At 42.0% G+C, this 25,697-nt stretch overlaps 1 protein-coding gene across 1 annotated transcript in view; it reads left to right on the forward strand.

Annotated features, from left to right (window-relative positions):
* Positions 1-25,697, forward strand: part of LOC137435321 (coagulation factor X-like) — an 84,635-nt gene that overhangs the window by 43,364 nt on the left and 15,574 nt on the right. Inside the window, exons 8-9 of the mRNA XM_078784435.1 lie at positions 2,746-2,996; positions 20,178-20,306. Of these exons, the coding sequence (XP_078640561.1) occupies positions 2,746-2,996; positions 20,178-20,306 (380 nt within the window). The remainder of the gene's footprint in view (positions 1-2,745; positions 2,997-20,177; positions 20,307-25,697) is intronic.

Raw genomic sequence — 25,697 nt, forward strand, 5'->3', positions numbered from 1 at the left:
AAGTGAAACCCTAACAACTCGGCTCTTGCGACATAACGCATTATATCATAACGTTATGTTCACGTCATGGTTTACGACATGGTTGTAACATAACGCATTACATCATGACGTTATGTTCACGTCATGGTTTACGGCATGTTCACGACACCATGACGAATAAACGGCAGTCCGTTGGCCCGCCATCTTGTTGACTTGTTTGTGTCTGAATAACCAAACGTTACAGCTCTCGCCCAATCTCTTCCCGCTCGAGTTCCGTGATGCTTGGGTAACTCTATTTCTCAGGCATAACACGCCGCTCCCGAGCTCTGCCTCGGTCGAGCGCGTGTTCAGCTACGGGTCGGACATCCTCAGGCCTAAGAGGTCGGCCCTGGCTGCACCGAACTTCGAGGCCCTCGTCTTCATGAAGGGCAACCTCCAAATCCTCAAGAAGGCCCACGAGGTGGAGGTGGAGGAGGAAGACGAGGACTAGTCAACAGACTGCTGGTCTGTTGACTAGTAGACTCTCTTGTCAAAGAAAGGATGGGCAAATTGATTTTTCTTTAATGTTACTTGCATATATTAAAATTATATTTAAATTAACTGTAGAGTAGAGTAGAGTCGAGTGGAAAACTTTATTTCAATAAATTTTGAATAAATTTTATTTAAATAAAAATGTATATTTTTGATCTTAAAAGCTTTGTTTGTCTTTGTAGTAGTTAGAAATGGCTATTTAGGCTTAAAAAGCATTAAATTCCCTTTAGAAACGTCAAAAATCGCTTTAAAAACGTCGAAGCGCTTTAAAAAAATCGAATCGAAGCGGATAAGCGGATAAGCGGTAAGCGGACTAAGATTTTCGGCCGCTGAAGCGGATAAGCGAATCGGACTACACGGGCTGGCGGAGCGGATAAGCGGTAAGCGGACTTAAAATTTTCCGAATCGCGCCCACCTATGGGCAATACCACAGTGCAGCTCATAGAGGCTGCATTGGGAGGGAGAGGTGTACACTAATTGATTGATTAATTGTATAATTAAAATCAATAAAAGATTATCACAAAATATTTTCTTAATCAATTGGCTGATGGCATAACTAAACCACTAGTGCTTCATCCGAAGATGTATCTTTTAGAAATTTAATTAAACTAGGGCATGCCCGTACGTGGGTGCCCGTTCCTTGCCAAAAAAAAAAAAAAAACGCTACCCGTACGCTCTACCCCGCCCGTACGCCCGTACGCCCGTAAACAAAAAAAACAACGCTCTTCGCTTCCGCCCTTCACTCTGACTGAATTGGGAGAAATAATGCGCATAAGAAATCGAGAAATTATTATTTTCTCCGGAAGAAATCGAATTACGAACCGTAATGGCGCACGCGCTCGGCTCGGCTCGCTCTCACATCGGCCACGCCTACGCAACAACGCGTTCTGTGATTGGCTGCCGGAAGTGCAGTCTTCACTGTCCGGAAGGTCGCATATCGCAGTTACGATGAATCGCAAATTAGTTTTAATTAGTTTTAAAACATAGTTGAACGCCAACATAGTTTGCCAACGTGAAATAAATGAATACGCTCTCAAATGTGCCGTCCGAGGCAGAGTCTGTTCGCCACGTTCGGCACACGTGATAGCTCGCTACTCTCTGATTGGTTGAATCGTTTTTTGGACATAGCTCGGTAACTACTTCTCCGATTAATATGAAACCTTGAAAAGGCACATCCCCGGGTCCCCAGCAATATACCTGGCAAGTTTCAAGTATATCAGACCGGTAGTTGTCGAGAAACAGCGGTCACAGACAAACATACATACATACATACATACAAACATACACACAGAGATTACTGGAATTATAGATAGATGAGTCATTAATAAAAAATTAAATAATTAATTGATTAATCAATAAATAATTAATCGATTAAATGATTAATCAATAAATCAAAAATTTCCTTGATAGCCACATCACTCGGACACTGTCATGTCCAAATATTAGCTTCCTAGCTCAAAAGGTGCCTGAGATATTGGCCAAATGAGAAAGAAAATAAATAAATGATTAATAATGAAAATAAATAAATAATAATCATGAAATAATTGAATTATTAATCAATTCGGTCAGAGAACACATAAACCATCACCATTTCATCAGAATCTGTAAGTAAAAAAAAAATTTTTTTTAGTCATTAATCAAATAATTAAATAATTAATCGATTAATTGATTAATTGATTCATTAATAAATCAAAAATAGCCTTTGCAGCCAAATCACCTGGTCATTGGCATGTACAAATATCAGCTTCCTAACTCAAAAGGTGCCTGAGTTAATGGTCGGAAGAGAAGGGAAATTTGATTAATTAAATAAGTACTTAATTAATCGCTAATAATTAAATAACTCCTCAATTAATTGATTAATCAAAAAACAAAAAATAGCGTTTTTGACAAAGGTCTTCCTCACTATTTTGCCGAAATTTCAGCTTCCCAGCTCAAAGGATGGCTGAGATATCGCCCGGACAAACAAACAAACAAGAAAACAAGAAAAGAAAACAACCAGAGTGAAAACTGAGTCCTCCCTTTCAGCGTGTGTCACTGCCGAGCCCCCTTCGGTGCCCGGCAATGACGTTTTACATTCCCTGGAGATGGCATTGGAATGGAGCGGTGCACAAAAAACATGACACGAATACATCCGTTGGGCCTCCGAGGCCCAATGGCTGCGTTTATGTCGGATTTTTGACGCCTGCATCAAAGGGTTAAAGACATAATTTCACTGCACTGTATTTATCATCCCAGGTGAACACCACCGCCACATCGAGGAGGGCACGGAGCAGAAGATCCGCATCGGACAGACCGTGTGGCACAAACGTTACAACTCCCAGAATTATGACCGCGACATCGCACTGCTACGCCTCGCGTCTGCTGCCATTCTGAACCAGTATGTGATCCCAGCCTGCTTACCCACCTTGTCCCTCGCTCGGGATGTCCTCACTGGCGAGATGGCCACTGTTAGTGGCTGGGGCCGCACGGCGTATCGGGGACTCGAGGTACGTTGTCACTGATGTCTTTGGTAAATTTAACAAAAGTCAAATGGTAGTGGGGTCCACCTACTATACCCCCCCACCCCCCCACTTTTCTCAAGCCAACAAACACAACTAACCCCTACCTCCACTCTACCCCCTAATTTACTCTGCTGTCATGTAAGCACAGCTTTTACCATAAGCACGGTTTTGCATGTAAGCAATTTTACACGTAAGCATTGTTTCTGCCATAAACACGGCATTGTGTCATCATAACATATCTTAATTTGTCATCATGTCATGTCATCATGTCATGATGACAAGGTGGATCATCATGTCATCATGATGTCATCATGTCATCCGACAAACCAACATATCCACCAAACCAACACATCCGCCAAACCAACACATGCACCAAACCAAATTATCCACCAAACCAACACATCCGACAAACCAACACATGCACCAAACTAAATTATCCACCAAACCAACACATGCACCAAACCAACACATGCACCAAACCAAAGTATCCACCAAACCAACACATCCACCCAACCAAATTATCCACCAAAGCAACACATGCACCAAACCAAATTATCCACCAAACCAACACATGCACCAAACCAAATTATCCACCAAACCAACACATCCACCAAACCAACACATGACCAAACCAAATTATCCACCAAACCAACACATGCACCAAACCAACACATGACCAAACCAAATTATCCACCAAACCAACACATCCACCAAACCAACTCATGCACCAAACCAAATTATCCACCAAACCAACACATGCACCAAACCAAATTATGCACCAAACCAACACATCCACCAAGCCAACTCATGCACCAAACCAAATTATCCACCAAACCAACACATCCACCAAACCAACACATGACCAAACCAAATTATCCACCAAACCAACACATCCACCAAACCAACACATGACCAAACCAAATTATCCACCAAACCAACACATCCACCAAACCAACTCCTGCACCAAACCAAATTATCCACCAAACCAACACATGCACCAAACCAAATTATGCACCAAACCAACACATCCACCAAACCAACTCATGCACCAAACCAAATTATCCACCAAACCAACACATGCACCAAACCAAATTATCCACCAAACCAACACATCCGCCAAACCCACACATCCGCCAAAGCAACGCATGCACCAAACCAAATTATCCACCAAACCAACACATCCGACAAACCAACATATGACCAAACCAAATTATCCACCAAACCAACACATGACCAAACCAAATTATCCACCAAACCAACACATGACCAAACCAAATTATCCACCAAACCAACTCATGCACCAAACCAAATTATCCACCAAACCAACACATCCGACAAAACAACACATCTGCCAAACTAATACAGCCGTCAAACCAACACATCCACCAAAACAAATTTCATTGTTTCTGCCATAAATTTACTCCACTTGGGGCCTACACTATCCTTGAAAAGTTTGGTCACAATCAATTAAAGCGTTAAAATACATTACCCCCCTCCTGATTCTAACCCCCCTTAAATCACAAACTCTATAAAAGCAACATCTCCCCTCTCCCCCAATAACACTCTCAATGGGCCATCCATGATGTCTGCCAATTTTGGTGACCCGACAATATTCCGTTCTCAAGATACATAAGATACAAAGGAACAAACAGCCAGACAAGCAGAAAAATGGAATGTGCCAATGAGGGCAGGTTCACATTGGTGAGCTTTGCCTGATGGGAAAGCAGGTAACCTTGAAATTTGCAGCCCAGGTTGGCTGGGGGGAGGCACAGAGTTTACAGACAGCTCTGGTGTACATGCCATTTGTCTTGTGCACAATATATTTGTCACTCTACTTGTTCTATTTTAAACATCAACTAACGAGGCAAAATTTGAGCTTCAAAGGATATTTTAGCTGCCATGGGCAAATTAGCCCATAATTACCTTGTCCTATTAAAATACAGGTAAATGATGAACTTTAGAGAATATGATGCCACCAACAGAACCTTCATCCCTCTTCAGTTAAGAGGATATACCAATCTTAGCTCCCCTCCAAACCTGGGTGCAGCGATTTTCTTCAATAGGTTAAACCATTGACCAACAAACACCTCCAAACTGGACTGGTCCTAACAAACATGATGAAACTGAGACCTACTCTAAATAATTAGAACATATATATTTACATTATTTGAAACTTCCCTGCTTTTTTTCCACCCTGTAGAAACGGTATTCCCAGCGTGGAGGTTCGCTTGCCCGGATCCATGTGATCATGGCTCGGCTATCCTCGAATGTCACTCAATTCCGATAGACTCGGACAAAAAGCAGTCTTGGCCTACACCGTTTAAGATTTACTTTGAAAGGAATGTCCAGTGACCTTGTGTTGAAATGTTGTTGTTGTTTTTTTGCCAATTGAGCCTGAACAGTCTTGTAATTTCAGGGTAGAAGGGGTCATTTGGCCCAAATACCTATGCTTTGCATGCTTTGTCCCTAATTCATTTGCCATGCATAGACAATGGTTATTTAGCTCTGACACAAAACAAAGATTACCCACAAGTCCTGCCAATATCCCTCTACCTTCTCCCTCCAATGCTTCCAGGTACCTATCCAATTCCAATTTAAACTTATCTTCTGTTTCTGCTGCCACGACCTTTCCAGGTAGACCATTCCATGTATTCACTACTCTCTAGGTGAAAGACCCCTACCTTACTACCATCTTAACTCTCTTCTTCTTTACTCTCAAGGTCCTATCACTGTATCACTGTCAATGTGGCCCTGGTCCTATCACGGTCCACTGTGCTGAAGAACTCTGCTACATTTACTTTGTCTAAACCCTTCATTACGTTGACCATCTCCATCATATCCTCTCATAACCGCCTCCTTTCTAATGTCTAAAGCTCCATCTCCTTCCACCTGGAAACACTCCCTTTGGCCCCGAAATGATTCCTGGTGCTTCTTAAATGTAAAACATTCCTCCCTACATCATTCTTCCAGCCATTGGTTCACATCTGTCGCCCTTCTCAGAATTTCGTTTCCATTTCCTAATCTTGGGGGAATCCCAGTAAACACGACCTCGCAACCCTTTGCTTTCAGCCACGAACCCAATATCCTGTATCTACATTTCAAAACCTCCCAGGAAACTTTCCCGACATCATTTGCTCCTGGATGTACCGTACCACAACCAACTGTCTTCCTGCCGTTATCTGATACGATTCATTGAATCTTACTTCAATGTCCCTAACTCCTAATCCTTCAAAACGACACACAACTCCATGTCGACAATCCTTCCTGCAGAATAAAGAATCTACATAATTAATAGTTTAATCGCCCACAAAAAACGTCTATGAAACCTCATTCCTGCTTATGTCTATCGCTACCCCCTAACCACTGCCTCGCTCGCTACCCCCTAACCACTGCCTGCCCGCGCTACCCCCTAACCACTGCCTGCCCTCGCTACCCCCTAACCACTGCCTGCCCTCACTACCCCCTAACCACTGCCAACACTCGCTACTCCCTAACCACTGCCAACACTCGCTACACCCGAACCACTGCCTGCCCTCGCTACTCCCTAACCACTGCCAACACTTGCTACCCCCTAACCACTGCCAACACTCGCTACCCCCTAACCACTGACTGCCCTCGCTACTCCCTAACCACTGCCAACACTCGCTACCCCCTAACCACTGCCAACACTCGCTACTCCCTAACCACTGCCAACACTCGCTACACCCGAACCACTGCCTGCCCTCGCTACTCCCTAACCACTGCCAACACTTGCTACCCCCTAACCACTGCCAACACTCGCTACCCCCTAACCACTGACTGCCCTCGCTACTCCCTAACCACTGCCAACACTCGCTACCCCCTAACCACTGCCAACACTCGCTACCCCATAACCACTGCCAACACTCGCTACTCCCTAACCACTGCCAACACTCGCTACCCCTGAACCACTGCCTGCCCTCGCTACTCCCTAACCACTGCCAATACTCGCTACCCCATACCCACTGCCAACACTCACTACCCCCTAACCACTACCAACACTCAATACACCCTCACCACTGCCAACACTCAATACACCCTCACCACTGCCAACACTCAATACACCCTCACCACTGCCAACACTCAATACATCCTCACCACTGCCAACACTCAATACACCCTCACCACTGCCAACACTCACTACATCTTCACCACTGCCTGCCATCGCTACCCCTCACCACTGCCTGCCCTCGCTACCCCTCACCACTGCCAACACTCAATACACCCTCACCACTGCCTGTCCTCGCTACCACTCACCACTGCCAACACTCGCTACACCCTCACCACTGCCTGCCATCGCTATACCCTCACCACTGCCTGCCATCGCTATACCCTCACCACTGCCAACACTGATGATTGGATGGAAAATGTGGCCGATGTTCCAAAAAGTCAGTTTTCTTTAGGCTTGGTTAGCACAGTGTTTCACAATTCAGGAATAAACACCATTATCAGAAATAAACGCCATTATCAGGAATAAATTAATTACGAATAACATGAGTAAAAAGCCCGTGACAAATGACGGGTTGGAACAGTTTATTCGACGGTGCAGCCTTGTGAGCGTGCCAAAGTGTGAAGCCTTGGCCGAGTGTCAGGTGTGCTTTTATCTTCTTTATTTATTAGACATCTTACGGATGTAAATGAACACTCGTTTTACTCTCCGTGCATTGCACATCACGTGCAGCAAATTTCACCTCTCTGCACTTTGTATTTATTGTAGGTTTAAAAAACGCTTCTGCGCCCCGCCCTTGAGGCTCGGTTTGCAAGCCACCGTCTACATTTCCAATAGAAGAGACGTAATTACTCTTTTATGGAAAATGTTTTTCGAGTTTGTTTTATCCTCAAAAATTGAAGATTTTCAAAAAATGAAGAAGATAAATTGAAGGGGTATCGAGTGAACAGACATTCGTGTTAAAAGATTGGTCTTAGACATCTGTACAAACACACAAACTGACATCGTGTTTTATTTTGGAGATTATTATTTTGCCATTATCATCGGATGGGATTGACCGATAAATTTGCGGTTATAATAATTTTGAATAAAAAACAAACTCGGATGATATAGAGGTTGGAGTCAGGATTGGAGGAAGACGTGTCAACAATTTAAGGAATGCTGACGATACCATTCTTTTGACAGAAAGTAGACGGAACTGCTGCAGACAGTGAAGAAAGAAAGCGAAAAATCTGGTCTTTATTTCAACCTAAAAAAACCCAAAAATTATTGTCAACCGACAAGATTGACGTGTTCAGATTGGGAGAGTTAGGGTTAGGGTTAGGGTTAGGAGGTTAGGTTAGAGTGGTAAGTTCCATCTTCCTGGTTTTAAGATTAAGTGGAGAATGTGCAGGATAAATTCATGGAGATTAACATTTGGGAGAACAGCAATGTCAGTATTCACAAAATCTGGTAAGCCAAGAGGAGGTTAGTGTTTGCACTTGCAATGTATTGATGTGAGTCATGGACAGTGAAAAAGGAAGAAAGGAAGAATATTGGTACAGTTTTGAAATGTTGTGTTGGAGACGAATGCTAAATATTTTATGGACTGCAACATTAAGTAGAACGGCACGAGGTAGAGAGCAAACCTCTGCTAGGCTGAACAGTTTACATTTTGTATCCCACTGATAGAATAACATAATCATTGTGGCCGAGCTAACGGCCTACCTAGAGGCCTGGCAAGTCAATATACAGCATGGATCCGTTAGTCTGTGATGGACGGGATAAGCATAGAATGCCCCAAGGCAATAATTTTTATTTCCTGTAATTATCTATCACTATCGTAATTATCACCTATACCTGTACCAAGCATTATCAAGAATTATTATCACCTGCATTAATTTAATTATCTAATATAATTATCAAATAATAATATCTAATATAAATATCTAATAAATAATAATCTAATATAATATCTAATAATATTATCTAATATAATTATAATATAATTATCTAATAATATAATTATCTAATATAATTATCTAATATAAATATCTAATAAATAATAATCTAATATAATATCTAATAATATTATCTAATATAATTATAATATAATTATCTAATAATATAATTATCTAATATAATTATCTAATATAAATATCTAATATAAATATCTAATAAATAATAATCTAATATAATTATCTAATAATAATATCTAATATAAATATCTAATAAATATCTAATAAATAATAATCTAATATAATATCTAATAAATAATAATCTAATATAATTATCTTATAATAATATCTCATATAAATTTATAAAAAATATCTAATAAATAATAATCGAATATAATATCTAATAATATTATCTAATATAATTATAATATGATTAATATAATTATCAAACAATATAATTATCTAATATAATTAATTTAATATATTATAATTAATGTACGAATTATCACCTGCACCTGTATCATTGTACAGTATTGTACCTGTAATTATCTATATATTAATTATCTATTATCTATACCAGTGAGATACCCGTGCTACGCATATCGACCTACCGGCTACGCATGGGTGGGAGGCCGGAAGCAAACAGGCAATGCAGATGCGGCGAATGCTAAAGCATGAAACCAATAAATTCCACATTCCTATAGCACCCTCAGTCGCACATCAGACATGGACAGCAAGTTCGTGAAGGACTTCCATGAAAAACGTACCCGTTCCAAACAAACGGGTACGTTCACGTAGAGAAACATCGTTTGTGGGACCGTGGCGAATCTGCATATGGCAATCCGCGAAGTTCACGTTTAGAAAGTAGAAACCATCACGGCATGTCTCATTCGCTTGAACTCGATATCTCTTTTTTCATTGCAAACAACATAACTCTAATCACAAATTAATCACAAAATAAACTTTTAACAACATTGTTAATGTTTTCTTAATTGTAAAAACTACCAAGTCAACAGTTAAAAGGATTTTGAGCCAATAGGTGTTACGGCCTTGGCAAGATCGATGGAGACAGCGATCTGTTAGCGTATACACCGCCCAAATAGCTATGTGGAATTCTCTCATGTAGAGATTAAACTCACATCGTTTGAACTTTGGCCGAGGTCATTATTTACTTTTAATGATTTTTATATATGAATCAAAAGGAAGATAATTGGTTTTGGGTCGTCCTTTCCATATATCTCGTGGGATTGTTAGTTGGAGAGACGACCGTGATGGCGGGGAGGCGGTTGGCATTCTCTCAAGCTGGGATTAAACCTATGTCCTTATAAAAAGTCTTTGTCCGAGGTCACCGAGTCCGATCGGTGCAGCTGTGCAGCGATTGGTGCAGCCGTTTGTGGGGTACCCGGGAAAACAACATCATGCGCGAGTCCAAACCTGAAAATGCTGGAGGCCAAAGCTGAAATTGGAAAAACAATATAGCCTATTTTACTCCAGGAGATCCCAGGATTACCCACCCAAAATATCGTTGCGATCGGTTCAGCCGTTTTTGCGGTACCTTCGAACGGACGGACAGATGGACGGACAGACAGACAGACGGACGGACGGACATTTGGTGAATTATAGTAAGATACATTATCGTGTGTCCCACGATAAGCTCTTCTTCACCTTAACACGGAGTTCATCCAAGGCGGAAAACCCCCTTGGGGAGGGGGACAAATTAAGTAGCTACAACCTCCATCATGCGACCTCCTTGTCCCACTGGAAAGATTGATCGATATTGGATAAGTAATAATGGAATGTATCATGGTCAGACAGACAGACACAGACACCCAATTGTGTATTTTAGGACAATAATTATAGTATTGAAGATCATTGGAATTACTTTCTAATAAACAACTCACTACACGAGCCTCGATTTAGTACCGTATACAAAAAACCTTCTTCATAATTAATGTCTCCTTCAAATATGAGGCTGGCAATTTGTACAACCCGTCTAAAGTTTCACCATAAGGAAAGGACGCGTATGTAGGTTTGGGTTCTCATGATGTAGGGCCTGACTTGTCTGATTGTGAGTCATTTCTGAGTCATTTATTTAATCACGCGTGGAGAATGATAATCATGTACGACTCAAAGATGTTATCTTCTGCAAAGACCAAATATAATTCCGAGTAGGAGACCAACTTGTCTTCTTGATGCAAAGCTGGTGATATTTTCTCATCGCTCCTCCTGAATAACCATGATTTGGTTCAACCAACGTCAAACTTTTAACAGATATTTCAGGAGAGGCCTGTTTATTAGACTTGGAATCTTGCCGCTCATGTAACCAGTGAATAAGACCTTGAAGTCAGAAGTGTTCACACTCATATCGATTACAAAAATGAGACACAATATTGCAACAAATGTCTCCATTGCGGTTTTGTTGCATCCTTTATCTTCGCTCATTTAGGTTTGAGGCTTTTGAATACAATGTCAAAAACGATGACGATTCAAAACACTACTTCGCTGAAGTATAAGGGATGGAAGGATATTCTAGAGCAGTGGTTCCCAAACTTTTTGGCATTATGCTCCCCCCACCCCCCACCCCTTTGGTTTTCACCAAACCCTCGTGATTCTGCCCCCACCCAGCGTTTTTTAATTGAAATAAATGTTACTCCTTGTAATCGTATTTCTATTATTGTTCAATATCAACGAAGTCGTAATTATTTTATCCATGTGTCTGGTGCATATGGGGAAGATTGAAATATATGGAAAAAACTTAAATATTATTTTATTGAAAAATTTCTAATGTTCAAAAATTATGTCTATATATATATATATATATATATATATATATATACACAAAGAATTAAGTTAAGCACCCCCCCCCCGTTTTTTTACAACCTCGCACATTACAAGTTTGTTGTCGTCAAAACAGTGTAATATACCCATGATATTGCTATATTTTCTGGAGAAGTGATATTATGGTCACATAAAAACATAACAATCATGCCGTTTTCAATATTTTATTCTGAATAATTTAAGGTGAAATTTTTTGGGAATTTTAGGCATATTTTCACCTCAATTTAAGTATGGAGCTATAGGTCCATCACGGACAGTGTGGATGACGTTTATGTTTTCTAACGTACAGTCATTGTTCTGAGAAGACCTCTAGCGATCTTTGCGTCAATAACGTGTGTAGGACCCACGTGATCGGATCACTGACTCAACCCTACGTCTCATAGACCCTGTAAGCCGTCGTATGCGTTGCTGTGGCAGGTTGTTCCATTCCCGATGTAATGCACGTTCCTCACATACCTTAGAATATATGCCAATGTATACATATACACAAAGAATATATATTAGGGGGTGCTTACCTTAATTCGTTGTGTAGGGGTGCTTAACTTAATTCTTTGTGTATATATATATATATATATATATATATATATATATATATATATATATATATATATATATATATATACATACATACACATTACATGGCCAAAAGTAGGTGGACACCCAAACATCACTCCTGTATGTGCTCATCGAACATCTCATTCCAAAATCATGGGCATTAATATGGAGTTGGTCCCCCCCCCTTTGCTGCTATAACAGCCTCCACTCTTCTGGGAAGGCTTTCCACTAGATGTAGGAACATTGCTGTGGGGATTTGCTTCCATTCAGCCACAAGAGCATTAATGAGGTCGGGCACTGATGTTGGGCGATTAGGTCTGGCTCACAATTGGCGTTCCAATTCATCCCAAAGGTGTTCCATGGGGTTGAGGTCAGGGATCTGTGCAGGCCAGTCAAGTTCTTCCACACCGATCTCGACAAACCATTTCTGTATGGACTTCGCTTTGTGCACGGGGGCAATGTCATGCTGAAACAGGAAAGGGCCTTCCCCAAACTGTTGCCACAAAGTTGGAAGCACACAATCGTCTAGAATGTCATTGTATGCGGTAGCGTTAAGATTTCCCTTCACTGGAACTAAGGGGCCTATTCCGAACCATGAAAAATAGACCCAGACCATTATTCCTCCTCCACCAAACTTTACAGTTGGCACTATGCATTTGGGCAGGTAGCATTCTCCTGGCATCCGCTAAACTCAGATTTGTCCGTCGGACTGCCAGATGGTGAAGCATGATTCATCACTCCAGAGAACGCATTTCCACTGCTCCAGATTCCAATGGCGACGAGCTTTACACCACTCCAGCCGACGCTTGGCATTGCTCCTGTTGAGCTTAGGCGTGTGTACGGCTGCTCTGCCATGGAAACCCATTTCATGAAGCTCCCGACGAACAGTTATTGTGCTGACGTTGCTTCCAAGGCATTTTGGAACTCGGTAGTGAGTGTTGCAACCGAGGACAGACGATTTTTACGTGCTACATGCTTCAGCACTCAGCGGTCCCATTCTGTGAGCTTGTGTGGCCTACAACTTCACGGCTGAGCTGTTGTTACTCCTAGACGTTTCCACTTCACAATAAAAGCACTTACAGTTGACCGGGGCAGCTCGAGCAGGGCAGAAATTTGATGAACTGACTTGTTGGAAAGGTGGCATCCTATGACGGTGCCACGTTGAAATTCATTGAGCTCTTCAGTGCGGCCCATTCTACTGCCAATGATTGTCTATGGAGATTGCATGGCTGTATGCTTGATTGTATGTACTTGTCAGCAATGGGTGTGGCTGAAATAGCTGAATCCACTAATTAGAAGGGGTGTCCGCATACTTTTGGCCATGTAGTGAATATATATATATATATATAAATCGATATATATAAAACACAGTTTGTGTGTGTGTGTGTGTGTGTAATGTTACCGATAGACTCCTAAACGGAGAGGCTCACGTGCTTGATATTTGGCATAGACATGGCCATTGAGCCTGGGAAGAACATGGCCGACCTAAAAAAAATTATTTCATAATATTTTTTGACCATATTTTTACCTCAGCGCATTTCAGCGAGGAATATTATGCACGGAATCTGAGGCGGTGGCAGAGCAGCGCGCTGATTCGCTCAGAGCGATCACGTGATGTTCCTTGCCGCCATAAACTCAGTTACACGTTCGCACGTATTTCAGAGCAAAAAGCGATTGCGTTTTTTCACATTTCAGCGAGGAACATTGCCATTCACACCACATAGGTTTTTTTTTTTCTTTCATCTTTACGAGATCCATATTTTTTATTCATATTTACCTCAGCGCATTTCAGCGAGGAATATTATACACGGAATCTGAGCAGGTGGCAGAGCAGCGCGCTGATTCGCTCAGAGCGATCACGTGATGTTCCTTGCCGCCATAAACTCACAGTTACGCGTTCGCACGTAATTCACACGTTCAAAACAAACGAGATCCGCGAAGCGAGTTGGTCGAGTCGTGCTAACCAAGATGGCGACACGGCGGCTTCACTTTTCACGGAGTATGAGCGTTCTATATATTTTTAATTCAGTGCGCCCGACTCGCTCACGTACTTGATTTGCGGCATAGACATGGCCATTGGGCCTTCACGGTGTAATTTGTGCGAGGCTTTTGTCCGAGTGAGCTTGAGTCGAGAGGGCGAATGTACGGGTTGGGAATGTACGGGTCTCCCTTCCCCCGCCCGGCAACGCCGGTACTGGAGGGCGTCACAGGATCGGTGAGTCTCCAAAATCCACTTCGTGCTGTTGCGAAGATGCAGGACGATGTCGCGATTGTTGTGCTGCTCTCCGACCATGAGAACTGCAACGTCATTGTTGACTGGCCCTCCCCTTCCCTCCCCTCCCCCTCCCTCAAGTAGGCATTTCTTATAACTGTCTACCAGTCTCTGACATCGACTGGGAGAAATTTTTGCCCACTCCTCTATGCAGAATTCTTTCAGCTGTGCGATGTTTGAGGGGTTTCTTGCATGCACAGCTCGTTTCAAATCCTCCCACAACATCTCGATGGGATTTAGATCCAGGCTTTGACTTGGCCATTCCAGAACGCTCCATTTCTTTCTCTTCAACCATTCCTTGGTGGATTTACTGGTATGTTTAGAGTCATTGTCATGTTGCAAAGGTCCACCTTCGGTTGAGCTTCAACTTTCCGACAGATGGCCTCACATTATCCTCAAGCACCCTCTGGTACAATGAAGAATTCATAGTGGATTCTATGATGGTGAGCTGCCCAGGCCCTGATGCAGCAAAGCTGCCCCAAACCATAATATTTCCACCACCATGCTTTACAGTTGAGTTCATCACATACTGAACCCTCCGGCATCCGTCGTCTGTCGTCCGTTAACTTTTCGAAGTTAACACTCCAGCGTCCACAAATATCAACCGATTCTGATCAAACTTGACATGCAGCATCCTTACCCCAAGGACCAGGTTGTTATTACATTTCAGCCAGATCCGTTGAAAAATGGCGGACTTAGGCGACCATTTTGTTTTTGGTCATGAAAACGACGTTAACACTCTAGCGTCCACAAATATTAACAGATTTTGATCAAACTTAGAATGTTTAACCCTTACCACACAGGGTCGGTTGCTATTGCATTCCAACCCGATCCGTCACAAAATGGCCGCCATAGGCCGCCATATTGTTTTCAGCTCCGAAACGACGTTGACTAACGTCCACAAATATTTATTGATTTTGATCAAACTTGGTGTGTAAGGTTCTTACCACACAAGGTAGGTTGCTATCGCATGTCAACCCGATCTGTCACAAAATGGCCACCTACACAACTCTATTTCTGTAACATTGTATCAATTGTAAAACAGGGACAAGTATAAGGATACAAGGACCTTAAAATTATTACACAAGGTTGTTGGCTTTTCATTTAAGTCAAATCTAGTACAGACAACTGCCCTACTTTAAAGTTGCCAGTCAGTTCAGTTGAGTTCTGCTTCCCTGGAAGCTCTAATTTTGATAGCGTTCATCTTTGATAGACTCTTGAACAAAAAAAAGAAGCTTTGTCTACATTGTTGAGGATTCACTCTGAATGGAATGTGTCCCGGCTTTGTGTGATAAGATACGTTTTTGCCAAACAATTCAGCCCGTGTAGCGTCTTGTGATGTCCTTTGGGGGAACAGGTAAGGATAATAAGGTGAGGTGTAACATCACAGCCATATAATATATTTATCACACTTGGCTATTTTTCCCAAACATCTATATATCCACCGATTTATTCTGCAGATATATATATAACAGCTTATCCAATGTCCTCATAAACTGATCTGAAACATCCACATTTCTCGAACAGACATAGTTCAACATGCTAACTAACCTGTCTACACAAGTCTTGTCTTATTACTTCCTTTATCTTCATTCTATTCTCCCTTAATTTGACTCTAAACTTCTATTTCAACAAAAACAAGTTCATCTTTGCATCACAATACATACTTGTACCAACTTTGGTCAGAATCTCATCACTGGTTCACAAGTTAGTGATGTACAAATATGTACAACAAGTATCTGGAAGTAACAATTTTTTTCACCTCTGACCTCTTGACCCCATAATCGAATTGGTTAATCTTTGCATCATCATACATATATTTAAATTGTACCAAGTTTGACTTGGTTCCCTTCAGCCATTCTTAAGTTAATACAGCAACGAAAACCTATCACAAACGGACGCATCGACCAAAAAAATCCCTCTGGAGACTTCGTCAGCGGAGGCATAAAGATTCTAATATTCGCATCCAGATTTTTACCAACATCCAATCAATTTGACCTGTCACACACCCAACCTGTCCACAATGTTTCATCCGAATCTGTACATAACCTTTTGAGATACCCTGATCACAGGCAAAATTGTGTGAATACATAACCTCCGTCCACCTTAGGTGGCGAAGTTTCAAATGGCACATGACCTTTGACCTGATGAACCCCAAATCAAGCCAGTTCTTCTTTGTATTACAGTTCATATTTGTGCCAAGTTTGGTCAAAATCCTTTCAGTGGTTCACATTTTATTGTGGCAACAAAAACCTGATAAGGACGGACGGACCGAAAACAGAATGTTCTGGCCTTTGGTTGAGCTGGCATAAACAACAAACAAACTAGATTGGCACTCGGTAAAGCGGGTACCTCTGCCAAACTGAAGAGTTTATGTTTTGTATCCCACTGACAGGCCGGATCTGGATTCAGACCTGAACCAAAATCGAATTGGCTTGTTCTTTTCGTCTAACCAACTCATCCACCGAGTTTTGTCATAACTCGTCCACAACTTTTTGAGGTATCGTTCTGTATATCGTTTTTGGCCCGAATCTCTCAATGGAGAAGACTCACTTTAAAAAATTCTTAGGATCCGGATCCGGATCAGGATCTTCACCAAAATCCAATCAATTCGTCCATTCACACACCTAAACATGTCCACCAAATTTCGTCCGAATCCGTCCACAACTGAGATATCCTACTCACAGACAAACAAACAGACAGACAGACAAACCAGGTGGAAAACATAACCTCCGTCCACCTTCAGTGGCAGAGATAATTATACTTGCATCTACTTTGCCTTTGCAGCCTGGTGTCGGCTTAGCGGTTAGGGTGCCGGCCTGGGATCCTCGGATCCTGGGTTTGAATCCCGGTCGATCGCTGAATTAACACCAGGGGGGTTGACTCAGCCTGTCATCCTTCCGAGGTCGGCAAATTGAGTATCAGTTCACTGGTAATTCCCTGTGTGTCACAAGAGGCGACTAACAGGGTTGGCGGTAGGAAGGGCATCCGGCCATAAAACATTGCTTCAAAAAGGTGACCACGGTGCCCAAAAAAGGCCAACCCCTGCTCTGTGGGGAAAAATGGCCTCTAAAGGTGGTTCTACTTTGTCTCGGCATACATGGACTGCATTCTATTTACTAGCGACGGTACCTGCCCTACGGGTGGGGCTTCAATTGGGAGGCCCAAATGAAAAGGCAAAATATCAGAAATTGAAGGCTTTTATTTTATTTTAAACGATTTATACAAAAATCCGTTAAATCATATCACACGCAAATCATCAAAATCTAAACAGTATTTGTAGAATTTCAATAAAAGCCACATCACTTTTCATATCGGTAAATATTATTCCATCGTGTTTGGAAAAACTGGAAAATTGGGGGAAAAAATTTGGAAAAAGAATATAGCCTATTTTACTCCAGGGCGTCCCGGGATTACTCACCCAAAATTTTGTTGCGATCGGTTCAGCCGTTTTTGCGGTACCTGGGAACAGACGGACGGACAGATAGACATTTGGTGAATTATAGTAAGATTATTTTATTTATTAAGAATGCATGAGTTTGGTGGGGGGGGGGGGGGGGAGTTGTTGGGGGGAGAAGCTTGTGGGTTGGAAGGGGATGGGAGGAGCTTGTGGGCTGGTTGGAGAACCTAAATTGAAGATTCAAATAGAGAAAAAGAATGGTGATAGAAGAGAGAGAGAAGAAGGTAGTACCACAGTGGAATGTGGAATAAGTGGGGAAAGAATGAAAACAAGCGTTACGCCTCAGTTCCCCTCGTTGAAGTGATGTGAGATGACAAAGTGGAAGACGCAAGGCGGCCATCTTGGATTTTGACGTGGCGACCGAATTTTCAATAGCGTTCTTCCTTATGCCGAGATACACCCACACACCAGATTAGAAGTTGGTACTTCGCTTATTTTTGAAGATATTCCGCTCACAAGGTTCAGACATACATGGCGGCGGCCATCTTGGATTTTGACGTGGCGACCCAATTTTCAATAGCGTTCTTCCTTATGCCTAGATACATCCACACACCAGATTAGAAGTTGGTACTTTGCTTATTTTTCAAGATATTCCGCTCACAAGGCTCAGGCATACATGGCGTCAGACATACATGGCGGCGGCCATATTGGATTTTGACGTGGGTTGCACCCACACACCAAATTAGAATTCGGTCCTTCGCTTACGCACGCACGCACGGATGCACGCACACCCGCACGCACGGACGCACGCACACAACCGCACGCACGCACACCCGCACACACGCACGGATGGGAAAACCATAGTCCCCCTTTCGCTCCGCTGTGCGACGAGGGACAATAAGTTTGAGAGAGACAGGAGTAAGCGGAGGGAATTTCATGGGATTATATGAACCATTATTTTGGGGACAGAATGTCAGAGGGGAATAAAAGATTTCACCATGCTTCAATAAATAAATGGTCCCTAAAAGCTAAATCCCTTTAAACATCTACAACAAAAACCCAGCACGTATTTATTTTCTCATTTTTACTCACAGATAAGACCTGACAACAAGAGAAACATTATTGGTGCTCCAAAGCAGCTAACAGAAATCTACGGCCTTTCAGTCTCACGACGCCATTTTGCCGGGCTAAGTTTTATTACGGATGGAAAAATAACAGATCAGCAATGTTTACCTACAGGCTACATCATGCCAACATAGTCAACTTTGGTGAATGTCCGAGTTGCAGAAGCGACATCGACAAATTCGACGGCAGACACTGCCCTATCGCTAAAACAAGAGGCCGCGGCCTAATTCAAAAAGGTTACATGCGTGTGTGTCGCCAAAGTGTCTAAACTCCTAAAGTTTAGGACTTCAATCGGCATCGATTCGTTTCTAGGATGTACCGTGTTGCCTTTGTGTCCCAGGCATGAACAAAATCAGCCCGAGGCAGGGTGCTAATAGAAAACGACCCGATTGCGTTTAATCGGCTCCTAAATGTTGAACATCGTTAGCAAGATGGCCGATGGTAGGCCTACTTACGACTGTGCTGGCAATATTATTCATGTCAGGCATTCAAGAAGTCTTCCACGAAGAACGACCAACTTTACTCGGACACAGCTTAGGAAAATGTACGATCGATGGGTTTGTGTGCAACAAAAGTTTGCACACCTCAATTCCGACGACCCCGGTCTTCACACTTTTGCATCTAATGGATCTCTCGCTGGATCCCAAATGGCAAAGATACCACGGTTGTTGCCCGCAGTGTTAAATCCTATCACTGCTAGGATAGTCACTGCATGTTTTAAAATCTCCACAAGGCCACATCTCTGCCAAACCGCCCTTTGATCACAGTTTCCTATTTCCTTCTGAGGCCTAATTTGCCTAATTAGCCTGAAGCCTCTCGTGTGCTATCAGCTTAATGAGGCCCATCCTCATGTCCAGCTCTTGCTTTTTCTTTTGCTTGCAACTGTCAAAGTGGCTCAGGGTTTTTATGATCGTTGGATACGAAGTCACAAAGGTGTACAACTGAAAACTAAACGAACTTAACTGCATTTGCTTAATGAAGGTGAGAGAACGGCTCACAGATCACGTGGAGATGTCGGGCAAGATGAAGCATGATGGGCGAGACATGATGTGCCATCTTTTCCTGTCCCCAGTCCATCGAGCTGAAGAGAACGCGGGTCCCCATGGTGGACATTGTACGCTGTAAGGAGTCCAGCAGGCAGCACATCACAAAGAACATGTTCTGCGCCGGCTATGCCGATGCCTCCACAGACTCCTGCCAGGTGAGTCCCGGATGTTTTTGCTCAAATCAAAGCAGTAATGACATCTGGTTTGGTAATGTATGTTGCAACGTTTCAGCCGACATACAATTGCAGCTCTCCTGCTGTTTCTTATCTCCCAAGGCAAAGCAATTCCAACACAGGAACATCGTACCTGCTTTTAGGATTCAAAATGGTATTCCAAGGAGAAATGTACCGAGGATTATGGGTAATATTGGTACCCGCTACCCTCTTTCGATCTGTCTTCACCTGGGTGACAGTTTACATTTTATTAATCGACAATTCCTGAATTTTAATACACAATATGTATTGGGATAGGTAGAAACTCGAACGCCACTCAGTAGAGCGCATACTCCCGCCGTGGGTCAAGTTGGAATAGGACGATTTCACAAAAGTTTGAGAGAGTAGTTCAGTGACAACACAAGACCGACATTGCACAGATATATATTTAGAATATGTAGAAGATAATGTGAAAAAAAATAAGGCAATTTCACTTACATTTTCTGATTCAGCGTTCAATTCCATACAGGTGAGTGTATTTTGAGGCATGTGTGACTTCAAATAAAATTGTAAGCCAGAAAAACGTCGTTTCATTCCTTAGGGATACAACATGTAAAACTGGCCCAAACGTCAAAACAAAACTCGCTCATTTTAAGTCGTACAAGCTAAAGCGACCACTCATTCTTCTGGGAAGAATCCCGTGCACATGCTGGTCACAATTATAACTCACCTAAGTCTTTATAAGTTCATCAAATACTGACAGCGCCATTGACATTCGCTGAGGTAAATGTTGATATCTCTTCTGAGGTTTAAAAAAAACAACGTTTTAAAGCATTATACGTATCAAACGAAACATTTTATGAAAAGTGGAAACCTAATACACACTTTGTTGGTTTTAAAATGACAGAATATGTCTTTATTAGAAAAAAAACCAACAACCTTGAAGACGACGCTGCTAACAAAATACACCGCTCTAACGCAAAACCACGAGTTTAAACTACATTTACAACAAATATGAAAACTATTTTCATATCACAATGTTAAATATAGAATATATAGAAGATAATGTTTAAAAAAAAAAGAGCCCTATCTTCCAATGGTAAACAATCCTTCAAAAAATTCCTGGATCCGAAATAATATCCTGAGCTTCACCAAAAACTAATCAATTCTTCCGTATCCCAAGGGCAATCATCCCACCAACTTTCATCCAAATCCATTCAGAACTTTTCCAGATATCTTGTTCACAAACACACACACACACACACACACACACACACACACACACACACACACACACACACACACACACACACACACACACACACACACACACACACACACACGGACGGACACGATCGAATGCATTACTCCCTGGCGGGAGTAAAAACAGTGTCAATGCCCTCATGCCATTAGAGAACACAAACATGTGATGCATGCAAGGGGACGTGGGGGAAAATTGAGAAAAGTAGAATTGAGAAAAGGGGAGATGAGAAGGGAGGACAGTAGGATATATAAAATGTGGAGGAGAGAAGAGTAATGGTAGGAGATGTGGTTATAAGAGGGAAAAGAAGGGGATGAAATCCCACCATTTTCCATATTAAATACATACATGATCTCATACTTGCTACGAGGCATTCCTCTGTAATAGCAAGCAACGTTTCACCCAAAACTAAACCCGTGACTTCTGGGATGGCAGACCAGTGGCTAGGAAGGTGAAGCAAAACGTTTCTGTGTAAACGATTACCTAAAACAATTGCCTTTCCACGATTTCACTTCACCTGCCAAGCCACAACACCATCACGAGTGAAAATCCATTGCGCAAATCGCTGGATCAGTCATCTGAGACTTTCACACACAATGTTGGATGCTTGGACCTTTAAAACGTCCCGTATTAGGTCCACTTGGATTTTAAACTGCATGAGGGTAAAGGTGAGTGGGTGTGGGTCAGCACTCGTGCCATATTTGCATAAGAGGTCACAGCACACAGTTAAAGGCAGAACTGCATCGTAGTTGTGCACAGGGAGTGGTAGAGAGAAAGAGAGAAGAGGAAGGTTGTGGTCACAATGCTCTCAGAAATGAATACCGAGCTAAAACAATGATATGTATAGATGTTGAGCAAGCTGCTCATGCAAGTACGTACTATGGAGAAACATACAGTGCATTCAGAAAGTATTCAGACCCCTTCACTTTTTTCACATTTTGTTATGTTGCAGCCTGATGCTGAAATCGTTTAAATTCATTTTTTCCCTCATCAATCTACACTCAATACCCCATAATGACAAAGAGAAAACAGGATTTTAGAAAGTTTTGCAAATTTATTAAAAAGAAAAAACTGAAATATCACATTGACATAAGTATTCATACCCTTTGCTATGGCACCTCAAATTTAGCTCAGGTGCCCCCATTTCTCTTGATCATCTTTGAGATGTTTCTACACCTTGATTGGAGTACACCTGTGGTAAATTCAATTGATTGGACATGATTTGGAAAGGCACACACCTGTCCATATAAGGTCTCACAGCTGACAATGCATATCAGAGCAAAAACCAAGCCATGACGTCGAAGGAACTGCCTGCAGAGCTCAGAGACGGGATTGTGTCGAGGCACGGATCTGGGGAAGCCTACAAAAAAATCTCTGCTGCATTGAAGGTTCCCAAGAGCACAGTGGCCTCCATAATTCTTAAATGGAAGAAGTTTGGAACAACCAGGACTCTTCCTAGAGCTAGCCTGCCTGGCCAAACTGAGCAATCGGGGGAGAAGGGCCTTGGTAAGAGAGGTGATCAAGAACCCGATGGTCACTCTGGTTGAGCTCCAGAGATCCTGTGTGGAGATGGGAGAAACTTCCAGAAGGACAACCATCACTGCAACACTCCACCGATCTGGACTTTATGGCAGAGTGGCTAGACAATACTTTCTGAATGCACTGTGTATGCAGATAGATCCAGCTGCATGGCATTTTAGCTCAATAAATTGGGAATGAAGAGTAGTGGGTGTGGAGTGAGAGTGGAAGGGAGAGTGGAGGGGAGAGTGGCATTGCGACAGATAAAATTCATGACTACAAAAACAAACAAACTCGAACGGCACTCAGTAGATAACATACCTCCGCCAGGTGAACAGTTTACGTTTTGTATCTCAGAGTAGACCAGAAAATCACAATACAGAATCACATTTAATCAAAATCATCCGTCCACAACTTTTTTTGAGATATCCTGCTGTATATCGTTTTTGCCCCTTTCTCCCAATGGTGAAGAATCGCTTTAGAAATTCTACAAGCCGGATCCGGATCTTCACCAAAATTGACATGATTCTTCCTTGTCACACACACAACCTGTCCACCAAGTTTCGTCCAAATCCGTCCATAATTTTTTGAGATATCCTGCTATATGTTGGTTTTAGCCCTATCACTCAATGGTGAAGCATCACTTCATAAATTAAATAATTCTCATATCCGAATCCACATTCAGATCTTCACCAAAATCTATTCCAATCGTCCTTGTCAGACACCCAACCTCTCCACCAAGTTTCGGCCAAATCCGTCCACAACTTTTTGAGATATCCCGCTATGTATCGTTTTTGGCCCTATCTCCCAATGGTGAAGAATTAAAAAATTCGAGTAGCCGGATCCGAATCCGGATCTTCACCAAAATCTAATCATTTCCTCCATTTCGGCATCACATATGCTACCTCTCTGCCAAATTCCGTCCGAATTTATGCACAACTTTTTGAGATATCTTGTTCACAAAAAACAAACAAACAAACAAGAAATATGTCGTGCATAGCACGATACTTGCGAAATCCCTAAAATAAGTTGTTGGCCTATGATGACCTCAAAAATAATTGGTGGTTGAATTCAGTGACCTGTTATGCAAATCCTCCTAAAATTTCAAGTCAATCAGATGAAAATGGAGGATTTTTAGAAATTTGGCCGATGTTGACCTTTTGGCCGATGTTGACCTCAAAAATACTGGGTCGTTGAATTTAGTGACCAGACATGCAAATCCTCTTAAAATTTCAAGTTAATCAGATAAATATTCAGAATTTTAGAAATTTGGCCTATGTTGACATCAAAATACTTGGTGGTTGAATTTAGTGACCAGATATGCAAATCCTCTTAAGATTTCAAGTTAATCGGATGAAAATTGAGCATTTTGGAAATTTGACATAGTTGGTGGCGTTTGGCCTACGTTGACCTATTGACCTTTTGACCCAGAAAACAATAGGCTTCTTGCTTATGACCAACTCTACCATTTGTTGAAGTTTCTTGTAGATCGGTTGAAAATTGTGACCTGTCGGCAACTGACATACAGACAGACAGATAGTGCAGCAGATAAACACAAAAATTGTGCATTTTATGAGAAAAGCATGAAATTTTTAACATAGTTAGTGCATACCATAAGGTTTATTTTCAGATGTGGAGGGAAGTCAGATTTGACCTCTGAGAACCGTGAGAGGTCAAATCCAAAATGGCCGCCAGTCCACCGAGTCTAATGTTCAAACGCGCTTAATTTTGGAACCAAGTAGTATAGAAAAACATTATAGGTGTCATTTCCAACTAAATTGGGGATGCCCAGAGGTGAATGATGCTTTCAATGAACTCCTAGGCATGCCAAATGAGGTCAGTGAAGGCTCAATGTTACTGCTAGAGCGATTTGTGGTGCTGATGTACGATAGAACCAGTGATGTGAATGATGCCAGGAAACAGCTCTTCACACAGAAGTGTAGAACTCTAGAGAACATTCCTCCAACCCAGGCAACACTCAAGCAGCACATCAAGTGCACTTGCTACCAGGCCAACTGTTGTAACCAGGCATTGGTCATGGATCCAGAGATGCCAGACCCACCTGACTGGGGCTGGACAAAGGAGACAACTGGGTGGCAGCCTCTTTGGACCACTCTTCCTGAAGCATCAAAATCGTGCCATGAATTGATCGACTGTGGCTGCAAGAAAGGGTGCACTGGACGCTGCAAGTGTGCTAAAGCTGCATTCAAGTGCACTGCACTGTGCTTCTGTTCTGGAGACTGTTAGATTTAGATCATTACCAATTTTCATCATTGCACTTGATTTAATGTAAGCTTTGGTGGACATACTTGGTTAACTACAGTTATTTTTTCAGAGGTTATTGCATCATTCCCTGCAGTGTAAACACTTTTTTTCATCATTTCTGGTCTTTGGGTGTTCTGTACCTATCCCTGTACCTGAAAAAATAAAATTTTAAAAGTTCAAATGAACTTTTTCCAATAGCAGTTCCAACTGCAGTATCATAAAAATAGATATTTAACGTAATTTGACCTTGACCGTGACCTAAATGCATGTCCTTGAGTTCTGGCGATCTCAAAAGTATCACCAAATGAATGGGCATCCCCAATTTAGTTGGAAATGACACCTATAAGCGC

The sequence above is a fragment of the Myxine glutinosa genome, chromosome 9, assembly GCF_964187855.1.
Source record: "Myxine glutinosa chromosome 9, kmMyxGlut1.1, whole genome shotgun sequence".
Taxonomy (NCBI): Eukaryota; Metazoa; Chordata; class Myxini; order Myxiniformes; family Myxinidae; genus Myxine; species Myxine glutinosa.